Here is a 12,704-nt window from a genome sequence, read left to right on the forward strand (position 1 = left end):
TTATTGAGTGAATGATTTTTTTCGCAAATCTGATGACCAGGCTTCATTTCCTTTCCCTGACTGTTAGGGTTAGGTTGCATTTCTTTCACACTGAGTGCAAACGACGTGTTCACACGGTTTCACATCACAAATACAAGTTAGATCTCTGAGCAATGACAGAACAGAACCTAGTGTCAGTAATAAAAACGCTGTCCTGCTTTTGCCACTCGGAGGAGAAGAGCTGGTCAGCATCAAATCAAGCTGGTCAAGAATAAATGTATATGACTTTGTATAGCAACAGTGTCATTTTATTCATTATAATCATCACTGTTACCACGTCCATATAGAAAATACTGTGTAATAACACTTAAAACATTGCATCGTTGCAATGGCCAGATCATGCAGACACAACACGGCATAATAAGTGAGAGAATACTGAGACAGAGAACATCTGGCAACATGTCACTCCTAAGATTATTGCTGGATTTCAGAATGCATCCGTTTCTTAAAGCAGTGCTTCCTTATAGTATGTGCTTAAAGCCCTACAACACGACATGTTGAGTATGGTTAAATTTGTTCCATCTCTCTCACACACACACACACACACGTGCGCACACACACAAACGCGCACACACACACACACACACACAAACACAAACACAGTGCATGCAAGATCTTTATACAACTGTCTTTCTCGACATCCACAGTGTAAAGACCTCAAACCCTCTTCACAGATGTCTGCACCTGCACCTTTGGGGATTCCATCATGATACACGATGTATAATCACCACAATCCGTGTCTGCGGCGCCTTTCTGCACATCAGTAATCAAAAAACAAACAATTCCACTGCACAGGTGTCCAGTCACTGTGGTGCGGCCCAACCCCTCCTGCTTGATTTACGGATTATTTTGAAGAAAAAGTACGTCTGAATGGCTGAGAGCCTCCATCCACTGATCTGAGAGTCGTCGATGTGTTGGAGCTCCATTAAATCCCGAGAGTTGAAAATCCACCAGCATTTAGATCACATTGTCAAACAGGTGCATGGACTGTAAAATGTTCTCATCCTGGAGGGGAAGAACCAGAGGACAACATGAATATAAAGACAGCAGCAGGATAAAGAACATTTATAGTTATTGGTGCATTCATATGGCTGATAGATTGGAACAACAAGAAGACCTTTTGACACGCCTCCAAGAACTCCTCAATGGTGACCACACCGTCCTTGTTCTTGTCCATTTTCTAACGGAATGAGAGACGGACAGATAATGATGTGTGTGTGTGTGTTGAATCAAAAACCTTAAAAAACCCTACATTTGAACTCTGAAGACTGACAGACAGAACAGCTACAGAGACACAAGTGTAAGGATTCCTATTAGTATGTTATGAGGATTTCAACTTATTCCACAAGGAAATGTGTTTTTGAAAGCACGGAGCATGGATCAAACTGTTTCTGGGCCTTCATCAAAAGCAGTTTCCGTGAGATGAGGATAGTGTTTGTCTGATCGCTTGTGTGTGTTACCTGGAAGAAGCTGTCAACGTGTTCCTGGGGAGCGCTCTCCTTCATGCTCGGGTAGGTATGCTTCCCCATCATGTCATAGATGGAGTGCATGATGTCTGTCATCTCCTGGACACAAGGGGAATGAAAAACAAGAGCAAACCAACCGTCACCACAAACTGACAGAGGACGCAACACAGACAGACAGGCAGGCAGACGTGTGTGTACCTCTTTGGTAATGCAGCCATCTTTGTTGAGATCATAGAGATTAAAGGCCCAGTTGAGCTTATCAGTGATGGAGCCTCTCAGAATGATGGACAGACTCACAGCAAAGTCCTGCAACAGCATAAAAACAGGATGAAGGAATAACTGGGATAATGACAGTTCGATCAGACGCGCACACACACACACATACATTATCTGGGATGGATTTAATGTGAACCGGTTTGTTTCCATTATGAGATATTGGCAATTTGTGTTTGTCGGCTGATTCCAGTGTGAAAAATGTTCTTGTTGCAAAATTGACAACATTAACAAATCTTTACTAACTTACAGTTTTATTTTTTATTTTAAATAAAAAACCTTAGCTGCAAATAAATTGTGCCAGAGCGGTTTTAATTTGGAGGGACGTTAAGATCTTAGAGGAGAAACTATACTTTGAGCTGCATGATTTTTAAATTAGAAATGAAATGAGCTGAACAGCCAGAGGGTGTTTGAGCTGAAGGTGAGGAAGAGGAGGGAAGGCCTCACCTCAAAGCTGACTGCTCCATTGCTGTCTGTGTCAAAGGCTTCGAACAGGAAATGTGCGTACATACTAGAATCTGGCAAAAATAAGAAACAAAGTCACGAAGGAGAAGAAGAAGAAGATTTAGATTTTTACAAACACATTTTATTTACATGATGGAAGAAGAAGAAGAAGAAAACAGAGCGACTGACCTCCCTGAGGGAAAAACTGGGAGTAGATGTTCTTAAAAGTCTCTTCGTCCACCACGCCGGTGGGACACTCCTGTGGAAGTGGAAGACACACACACAGGTGCTGTGTCAGGCCAGGGGACGTCCACCCACACACACACACACAAACATGACATGTTTATACACACACGCTTGGTCCACTTACGTTTTTGAATCCTCTGTAAAGCAGCTGCAGCTCTTTCTTGTTGAAGTTGGTCTGCTCCACCAGGCGATCCATTCCGTCCGGCCGGTAACACACAGTGGACAACTCTCCATCATCAGTCACACTATCTGCACACACACACACACACACACACACACAGAACACGTTATGTACAGTTTAGAGGCTGGTACTGCAGTACTGCTATTCTGGGAGACTTTGTAACTGAAAATCTGATATTTGTCTTTATTTCTATGCTATTTCTATCTCCACTTGTAATTGGGGTGCGTTCCATATAGTAAAACTCAAATGGACTCTGAGCAGGCAGAGGGATCAGTGTGAGCGCTGGCTGCACAGAGACTTGCTTTGATTGAGTGACGGGCTGGAGCCAGAGCGGCAGCAGGGGAGCAGTTTGAGGAACCTCTGCTTTATGGTCTTTTTATTCTGTTTGGACGCTGGATTCCCTGGAAACAACCAATCACAGCACAGGTTAGAGGAGTGGGGAGGACACACAGTGACCCGCACTGAGGACATCGGGTCAGGGGGAGAATCAGAACTACAAGCAAATTCTTTCAGGCTGTGAATATGGAGTTTGCTGACCAGGCTTTGAATTTAGGAGGGGACGAAGGCTTTGATGGACACACCCTAGTGACATCACTGAGCTCTGCTGTCCATGCTTCAGCTTTAACTGATTTCATTCATTATTGGCTCAATGGTCTGAGTGGAACATGATGTCATCGCAACCCCAGCTGAGCCATGTCTCTCACGCTAAGCCGAGCATTTGGACGTCAACTCCGCTTTGTGACAAACAGGGACGGATTGGAAGGATTGAGGGTGAAGGTGATGGAATGATAATGAGTGAGCGACTCGATCATACTGAGTGCAGATCTCACACACACACACACACACACATGTATTCACTTCATTTAATGCAAACACACTCAAATCATATTTGGACCTAGTTTACTTTTTAAAAATGTTTTGCCTAAAACAGGTGAGAATATAGGTATACACAAACACACACACATTCACACACACACACACACACACAGACACACACACACAGACACACACATTTACAAACAGATTGATTGAAATGTTGTTGACTCCTTGCAGATCAAAGCAGCAACTTGACCTTATGCAAGTCAACCCTGGATATACTCACACACACACACGCTCGCTCACACTCACACTCACACACCAGCACCAGTCCTGTTCTTGTCTGCTTTACCCTCTCAGTGAACATCAGAACTACATGTAGGTCGATTAGCAGCAACATGCAATAGGAATGCATGAGGACGCCTCAATGATCAATGATCAAAGCTATCAATGACTGCAACATCTTCACATTGAATGAATCTAACATCTGACATCATCTAACAGAATATTCAGCGTTGACGTCTAAGCTCTCTCTCCTCCTCCTTTTCTCTAATGTGACCTGTTACCTGTCGACATGTTGCCAGTCAGCCAGAGGCAGAAGCGTCTGCACGTTGTCACCAGTCTGTGGTATCTGCTGCAGCGTCGCTCCATGCTGAGTGTGTGTGTGGTGTGTGTGTGTGTGTGTGTGTGTGTGTGTGTGAGGATCTCCTGGTTGTGGTTTGCCTGTGAGGTTCTCAGCTCATGTTGTAGTCTTCTCTATGGTTCAGCAGTGAAAGTTGCCACCTGTCAACTGCCAAGTGAAGAAATCGATTGTCCTTCTCTTCTGATGGATTATGATCTATCTCATCTTCTTCATCAAACTGATGCTTGAACGAATGATGTCCGTCTTCCCCTCCCTTCCTCCTCCTTGTCCTCCTCTTCCTCCTCCTCCCAGCTGCTCAAAGGAGAGGTGCTGTCAAACCCATGAAGCACTGTTGCAGTCACACAGAAACCTGCCTTGATCCTTCTCAGTGCTCCTCTTCCACTCTGAGCGTTTTGCCTGCTCCTTCATTCTCTTTGTTTGTCTTCTGTTGAATGCTTTCATTTCCTGGAGGCAGCTCTTTTCTAGTCTCTCACATCCAAAGCCAGGCATTGATGCACGATATCGACCAAGAGCAACAAAGGGGCAAACATGGAGAGGAACAGCTCATCTGACACACGAACAAAAGCCTTCACTTCTTATACTTTTATGTTCACTTCTCTGTTCTCCGCTTCTTTATCAGTGCTATTTGTTTACTCCTGTCGCTATGGTGCTGTCACTCACCGCACTCAAACAGAGCACAAATAATCCTCAACCACCAGAGAGGATTATCTCGCTCTCTACAACCAAACCCCACAGGTATTAAAGCAACACAATAATGAAAGAAGTCTGATGGGCAGCAGGTGCTACTCCAAATATGTATGTATCCTTCTCTCCTCTAGGGGGCAGTGTTGAATAGGAGTCAGATAAGTGGGCTCCAAAATTACCTGACACTGGACTGAGAAGTGGACAGATATTAAATGGGTTTCAAGCAAAGACAATTTGCCCAGACTGTTTGATGATGTCATGTTTGCTGTAAAGCAGTCATTATACTTTATGGACATTGATCAGCAGCAATGTACCCTGGGAGCTTCACATAAATACACTGAGGGAGAAAAGAAACACAACTCTCTCTTTGTGACTGATATCTGACCATTCAGTCAATAATGAAACATGGATGATGGAATGTTAACAATAACAACAATATTTATGAACAACAAGTCAGCAGAGGTGGAGTGTAAAACATTAGAAATCCAATAACAATTCTAAAATCTCACTACAGTCACATTCAATAATGTGTGTGAGCTCCACTACTGGGCATCTTTGTTTGCCTAGAATCAGTAAGTGAGTGTGTGTGCTGTTGTGTTCTGTTTCCATATAGTGTGAACATCAGCAGCATGAGTACAGGATCACAACGAAGAAATGAATAGATGGACTACACCAATAACTGTGTGTGTGTGTGTGTGTGTGTGTGTGTGTGTGTGTGTGTGTGTGTGTGTGTGTGTGTGTGTGCGCGCTTGTCCTGAATACTCAGGATATGTCAATCAAATACAGCACCTGTCCTACCATGGAAAAACAAACAAAGCTTTACACACGCACACACACACACACACACACACACACACACACACACACACACACACACACACACACACACACACACAAAGAGGACCACAACACCACCAACTCATCTTTTGGTACGGCTAATAAAACCACTTTGAGTAGAGAGAGTCCTTGGAGAAAGAGGGCAGATCTCTTTGTTGTTCCCTTCTGATGTCCCCTCTCCTCTTCTCTAACCCTGGTTGATCTGTTCATCACAGCTCTGAGCCCAGCAGTTATTGAAACGTCTGGGACTTGTTTGCTCAGTAATCCAACTAAACAGGGCGGGAGGTTGTTCTAAAACTGACAATGGAGCTTGGAAATATCTGGCTCAGCATTATTCCAGCTGCTTGTGTGAGCTGTGTGAACGTCAGTAAACACACACACACACACACACACACCACCTGACTGACCTCACTCTTTTTTTTCTTACATGTGGCATTTTAAGTGTTTGATAGTAAAAATGAACAATGTACATTCAGATCCACCAAGATTCATCAGTCGGCTCATAAATGATGATATAAGTCAGTTTAACCCTGTGTTAGGTTCATTTTACTGGAAATGGTCGACTGGTAAAGCAGTAGGAATTAGACTTTTTGTTGCTATGGTAACCAGTTGATGGTCATCAGGTTAAACCATGGCCCGTACCAATGTTTGTGTGCTCTTATATATGATTTTAATGGTCAGAAATGAGTCTTCACCGGCCACGATAGCAATAAATACTTAATGAACAGTTAAGTCAACAGTAAGTCACGAACTTTCCATCAGCACGCGTCGTCTCAAGGCCGTGTCTTGTCATTTTATTGCAGTCCTAAGCATAAAAAGCAAACCTCAGCTCTCTGGTATTATGTTGTGTTGACTTGGCAGGTCACAGCAACTTAAGTCCTGCTGTCTAAATGGCTGATTTAAAGCTAATGTTACCCAGGCTGCTGCTCCCTGCGTGACTTTAATCCCACAAGGACATTCTGCAGATGAAACGTCAAACTCAGCCAATATATGGACGCATGAAAAACATCTATGCTGAAATTAATCTGCAAAGGACAATTTGCATATAGTTATATACTGAAGCTCTCCAGTGATTGTGACAAAGGTTTCTTGGGCTTTATTGTTTTTTTTCTTTTTTTTAATCTCACCTAATTTAAAGCCAATAATGGAACGATTGCCTAATTATTTTCTACAGAAATGTCCTGTTTATCTGGTTTGACACCAGAGGGCACTTCAAGTAACACCAGAAGAGTCATGGTCATCACACACACACACACACACACACACACACACACACACACACACACAGGGTGCATGTGTATGAATGCCACCACACTCACATTGTTTGTGAGTGTAATTTGTGATGCGTACTGTAAAAAGCAACGACTTGGCAAAGCTGCAGCATCTATAATATATGAGTAAAGCATGTGGTGTGTTTAAACAGCTTCATAACTGAGCGGCTGGAGACAGGTGGTGTGTTCAGGACCAACATGTGGCCAAATGTAGTCAAACACAAATCTCAAATCTCAAATCATTCACCTTTAGAATCTCTCAAAGACTCCATTACAGTGCTGATGTTGAGTTAGGCCGCCGATTAGCTTGTTCCTTCGTGAACACTTCACTTTTCTTTATACTCTTCTGATTGTTTTCCTTTGATGAGCTCAACGCTTTGGCCAGGTGAGGCTGCTGGTCACAGTTTGGTGTCTGATCCAGCAGGAGGCCCCTGAGCTGCATGTGTGTGTGGGTGTGCGTGTGTGCGTGTGTGTGTGTGTGACTCCTGTTCATGATCATCCCTGCACCTGTTTCTCTGTTTGGTTTACCTGCTGCCTTATTGACGTCTCGCTGGGTAAATGGACCCAGCACAGCCATCACCATTAAGACCTCACCCTTCCACTCTATTCACCCACAGAGCAGTACTTTATAAATATCCTGCACATAGAACCAGAACGCCACACAGCACGACATCGTCTCATTGTACTATGAAAGGAGTTATTCTTGCATATTTATTTGTTTTCATGGGAGAGTATTTCTGGAAACTGTCAAGGACCAAAGCACTGAGAGAGCCGTGTGTGTGTGTGTGTGTGTGTGTGTGTGTGTGTGTGAGATGAGAGATAGAGAGAGAGAGAGGGTGGGAGAGAGGGAGGGAGAGAGAGAGGGAGCTTCTTTGCATGCAGCCAGGAAAACAAAGCAGTGAAAGTGTCATAAAGAGAGCAGCTTCATCTAATTAGACTATAAACACACAGGTAGCAGGCAGATGTAATTCCATAGGATATAAGATGGGTGAGATTTAATGTCAGACTAAATATACTCTCTTCTACTCTTTCCCTAAATGTCTCTGGTCATCTTAAGATGTTATTTACCAACTCAACTCTCCAATTGTGTATTTCTGTTGTCTGGAACCAGGAGACTTCACCACCAGTCGTCTCAGCACTATACTGTATATATGAGCTCTGCATTTGTTTTCATCACAACCAACTCCAGGGGAAATATGTCAACACGACCGTGAATACAACCCACAATGCTTTCAGACTCAATTATCGCATTTACAGAGTGCAGCCATCACACAGCCGCGCCTCGCTTTGGTTGTTTGTAATTGATTTAGATGGGATTTACGGGTTCAGATGTTTGCAGCCGCATAATGATTCCAAATCTCCAAATCAAAACTGCCATAGAAAATAATAGGCGCATGCTGCATTAGCTCAAAACAAAGACATTAGGGTCATTTTATGGTGCAGATTAAGAGATCAAAAGTTCTTAGACGAGCTTTCAGGAGTTTGGAGGACAGTTGAGTGTCTGACTGATGTCCTGGATAGTCTCTTGTCTTTGATGTTACTTCTCTTTTGTCATCATTTCTGTCTAACTTTAACAAGACAAGACTGTAACCTGGTTGCAGCAGCTGGTGGCAGAGTTGTTTTATATTGCTGAACTATATATACAGTGCAAACATCAGGAATGTGAAAGCCCGGTCAGCAAACAGCAGTAAATCAACCAGATCCTGTTTATTCCTCCATGTTTCCATATATATATATACTGTATATTGCACTTACCTGTGAGCGGGTCATAGGATCTATCCAGCTCTCTGGAGTCTGACAAACTCTGATCTCGACTTCTGGATTTCATTTTTCAGTTCTTACCAGACAGCCGCTGCGCAAAACCCGCAATAAGATGATGAAGAGGAGCGTCTTTACCGGCGAGCCTGCGCGTCCATTCCGCTCGGCTACTCTCAGCCTGTAGATGCGCAAACTGTCTTCCGTTATAGAGACACGGCGAAGGGACAAGTCCGTGGAAAGCGCGTCCCCCTCTGTGATGATGATGATGATGATCACAGCGCGCCTGAGATCCTGAGTTAGGTCTCAGCAGGTTGATCGTTAAAGTGCCTGGATTGACTTTGACTGACTGGCTCCTGCTGGTTAGGGGTTCCAATGTAAGTGTTGATCGAGTGGCATTGGAGGAATCTGATGACTTTGCAGACTCTGTCCACTGCCCAGGCGAAACAGGGAGGGAGAGAGGGAGGGAGAGAGAGAGAGAGAGAGAGAGAGAGAGAGAGAGAGAGAGAGAGAGAGAGAGAGAGAGAGAGAGAGAGAGAGAGAGAGAGAGAGAGAGAGAGAGAGAGAGATCTTGCTGCCTTCATTCACATGCAATACATGTAATAAATAATGCAAAACAATAATATTAATGTTAAAAGTAATTTTATTACAGACACTTCACCCCAATGTTAATGTTGTTAACTTAACATAATAATAAAACATGACAAAATCCATCCTATACATGAGTACATGCTGATGCAATACTTTCCCCTTCTCTCCTCTATATGTCATGATTTGGCAACGCAAATGTTTGCATGCCAGAGTCAAGATAAACAGCAGGCTGAGATGCAGGAGTGTGTGTGTGTGTGTTTGTGTGTGTGTGTGTGTGTTTGTGTGTGTGTGTGTGTGTGTGTGTGTGTGTGTGTGTGTGTGTGTGTGTGTGTGCGTGTGTCTGTGTCTGTGTGCGTTATCTGATGTCTTCCTGATGGATCGCCTCACCTTGGCCTGGGATGGAGCAGCTAAGATCTGAGCTTTGGCTCAGCAGGAGGAGGAGGTGGGATCAATACTTCTATCAGCTCCTCGCCCTTGGCCTGCTTGAGTGGCGTTATGGATGACTGACTCATATTTCAACAAAGGCAAACGGCAATGATGTGATTAGGAAAATGTTTAAACGTTAGAGCCGCACGAACAAGCGGCACAAATTGGATGGAGAAGCGCAAGGTCGTGAATCAATTTGCCATGATGTGGTATGGACTCAAATAACATCTACTTTGTTGATCATCCGAAAATTGATCTTTAATAATCTAAAGTGCAAAATCCTTAAGCTTGTCTGCGAGGTCATCAGGATGGAGGATGAGGATCCGGATGGAGGATGATGGTTCATCTGAGGTCACATTTATACAACTGTGGTAATCAAGTTGTTTTAGTGGACCCTACACTCTAAAATCAACAATTATGCTTTTACTTTGAAAATTTGATGAAGCATTTGACTCAATTATCCTTGAATAGGCAAAAAACTACATATTTCTTCTATGGTGTATTTGAGCTAAATTGAAAGATTTGATTGAAGAGTTTCAATCATTTTATGTATTTGTCATCTGGTCCAAACTCTGATGACCAGATCACCTTCAGAAAACATTAACTTAGATGTAGTCGTGTCTCCTGACGTGTCAATCATTTTGTGGAGCGTTCCAGTCTTGTGTGTAGATGTTTGGTGGTGGTTTGACCCTTTTGTTTACGTTTGAATCACGGATTGAACCTTTCATTTTGCCTTGAACCCGTTTTCCTGGAGCTTCACTGAACTGCACAGAGATCGACTGTGTTTTATATTGAATTCCCCACTGCTAAGATGCCTCATGGGCCCTTTCACACCAAACAGAACTATTACTCTGATTACGCTTTTATGCATTCAGGCATTTCATTTGAAGAGCAAGTTCAAAACATTCTTTCCAAAGCATCCCTCTTGAGTTTAGGAATCTTTCATTACAAACTCAAATTTGAACATTATAGCTTCAGTAATGCTTAACTCTTCAAATAATTTAAGATGAAGTTCACGTAGAAGATCTCCCAGAAACATTCTGAATGAATGACAAACTGTAAAAGCGGAATCTTCACTGCGAAAAAAGATCTGCTATTGCCAGAAAAGCTAAATAAGGCTTGTTGTGGATAAAGAGGCCGGTCATCATGGTGATATGGAGCAAAGCGGCTTTAAAGACGGGCAGCCGGGCAAGGGATTAGAACGTTCCCCATCAAGACACTGGCGGGTGGGAGAGGAAATATCTATCAGCAACTGGAGAAGAAGAGCAGGATGAAGCTAAAGCTGTAGAGGGGAGCAGAAAAAAAAGGCAATATACTTTAAAACGGATTTACAAAAATAGAGGAGATAGCGGTGCAACACCAGAAAGAACCCACTAGAGGAAATCTCTGCGAGGGAGAAATAAAGAAGGAAGGAAGGAAGGAAGGAAGGAGAAAGAAGGAACACACAGGGGAGGTGCATCTGAATATGTGATGAGCTCTGGGAGGTGCAGTCTGACAGTATTGATGGTGCTTATCTGGCACAGCGTTTACATAGAAGTTTAGCACCGCTGTAGGCTAGAACGTGGAGCAGACAGATAAGCAGTAATGGATTCCGATTGATCCCTGAGGTTACGTGCAGTGATGATACAGGTGACATATAAATATAAATAAACACAACCAAGTGAGATGATGGTCCTGATTGTGAGCTTTTGAACCTTTTGGTGAATTCTGTATGTCTGTGCTTTGGTCAGAACTGAAGTCTATCCAAACTGTTGGCTGGATTCAACAGAGCGATTAATCCTAATGACTTGGATGATCCGCTGACTTCTCCTCCATTAGTGACAGAAGGTCAAATTTTCCACTTCTGAAACAAACACTCTCGCTTCATCACGGCAAGATATTAGAAATATAATCACTCACTCCCTGTCCTCCTCCGCTGTACTTTGAGCTAAATGTCAAAGTTAATGCACTCGACAAAGAATGAAGATAAATGATCACAAAAGCAGAACAAATTGGAAAGCGAAGAGCTGTAATGGAGAGTCGACTGAAATCAACCACCAGAAAGAGGCACAGAATTCGACAAACCTAGAAAATAAAAGGATTTAAATGGAAAAACTGTAGCATTCGGCTAATAAAAGATGCTGACCTGGCATTGTTAGTGTGTTAGCATGCAACATTAGCATTTTACAGTTTTAATTGACAGAATTTGCATGTTTTCCTGCTTTTTCTTGTCTTTTATCTCATTTGACGTTATTATGAGCATTCAGCTCATCACATGGCTGAGCCTGAGTACAGCTCGAGCTCACAAAGTACAGCAAGGGTCCACAAACAATTGCTGAGGCTAATACATCCCCCAGGTGAGCTTACTTGCTAGCATTCAAGCTAGACTCAAGTAGAAACAAAGTATTCCAGACGCTGCTCAGCTCTACTCATCTAACATTTATGTTTACTGAATTCTTTAGTCTTGAATGTGTGCGGACAGTTCACTTTGGGTTAGTGAACGTAGCTTGTATTCTACTCATTTGTTGTATTGTGGGATAAGTTACAACAAAGCTCACCAGACCTTAGACAAAACTACAAAGTTACAAACATTCTGATCGATGGACTTTATAGCAAATGATGTTCAGCAGTTCTTGTGTTGTTGGGAGGATGTCGTCCTGAAAAAGGGTTTTTGACCTGATTTGATCGTTTTGTATTTTCAGGGCGACGCATGGGGATACAGACGCACACAGATAATGAGTGTATGAGGCGTCAGAGGGCTCAGCCAAAACAAAAGAGGAAATCTCCTCTCAAATGAATATTTAAGCAGATACGCTTAAATGAAAACGTGATAAATACGCAGCAACGTTAATGGGCTGTCACAGTAAAATGCCAGTGTTGGGCTCTGAGCATCTCAACCAGCAACACACACACACACACACACACACACACACACACACACACAAAGTTTATGATTAGTATTTATCCAATATGTGTACAAACATCTAAACTCTTCATTAGTTTATAACTTCCTGTGGCACTTTATATTCTCGCTGCACATTAACTCGCTGCAC

At 42.9% G+C, this 12,704-nt stretch overlaps 1 protein-coding gene across 2 annotated transcripts; it reads right to left on the reverse strand.

The window, feature by feature from the left end:
* Window positions 1-84: 84 nt before the first annotated feature.
* On the reverse strand, window positions 85-8,728 carry kcnip2 (Kv channel interacting protein 2). Of its 2 annotated transcripts, none has more exons than XM_076145511.1 (9): window positions 8,656-8,728; window positions 2,952-3,050; window positions 2,593-2,717; window positions 2,412-2,481; window positions 2,226-2,296; window positions 1,704-1,811; window positions 1,500-1,604; window positions 1,157-1,219; window positions 85-1,044 (listed from the first exon to the last, which is right to left on the reverse strand). In XM_076145511.1, exons 1-9 carry the CDS (start codon window positions 8,726-8,728, stop codon window positions 997-999), a joined length of 762 nt encoding a protein of 253 aa, XP_076001626.1. In that variant the 3' UTR covers window positions 85-996. The 2 variants fall into 2 exon arrangements, with proteins under 2 accessions (XP_076001626.1, XP_076001627.1); XM_076145512.1 differs by having other exon boundaries at window positions 2,593-2,713; window positions 2,948-3,050.
* Window positions 8,729-12,704: the final 3,976 nt, after the last annotated feature.

This window comes from Genypterus blacodes, unplaced genomic scaffold (assembly GCF_046128005.1).
Source record: "Genypterus blacodes isolate CSIRO-AG114 ecotype Tasmania unplaced genomic scaffold, CSIRO-AGI_Gbla_v1 ptg000030l_1, whole genome shotgun sequence".
In the NCBI taxonomy this organism is placed as follows: domain Eukaryota; kingdom Metazoa; phylum Chordata; class Actinopteri; order Ophidiiformes; family Ophidiidae; genus Genypterus; species Genypterus blacodes.

Coding starts and splice junctions, on each gene's coding strand:
- kcnip2 (XM_076145511.1), bottom strand. CDS start 8,728: ATGAAATCCAGAAGTCGAGATCAGAGTTTGTCAGACTCCAGAGAGCTG. Junction 2,482..2,592: donor TTTACAGAGGATTCAAAAAC/GTAAGTGGACCA, acceptor CCACTTCCACAG/GAGTGTCCCACCGGCGTGGT. Junction 1,605..1,703: donor ATGGCTGCATTACCAAAGAG/GTACACACACGT, acceptor CCTTGTGTCCAG/GAGATGACAGACATCATGCA.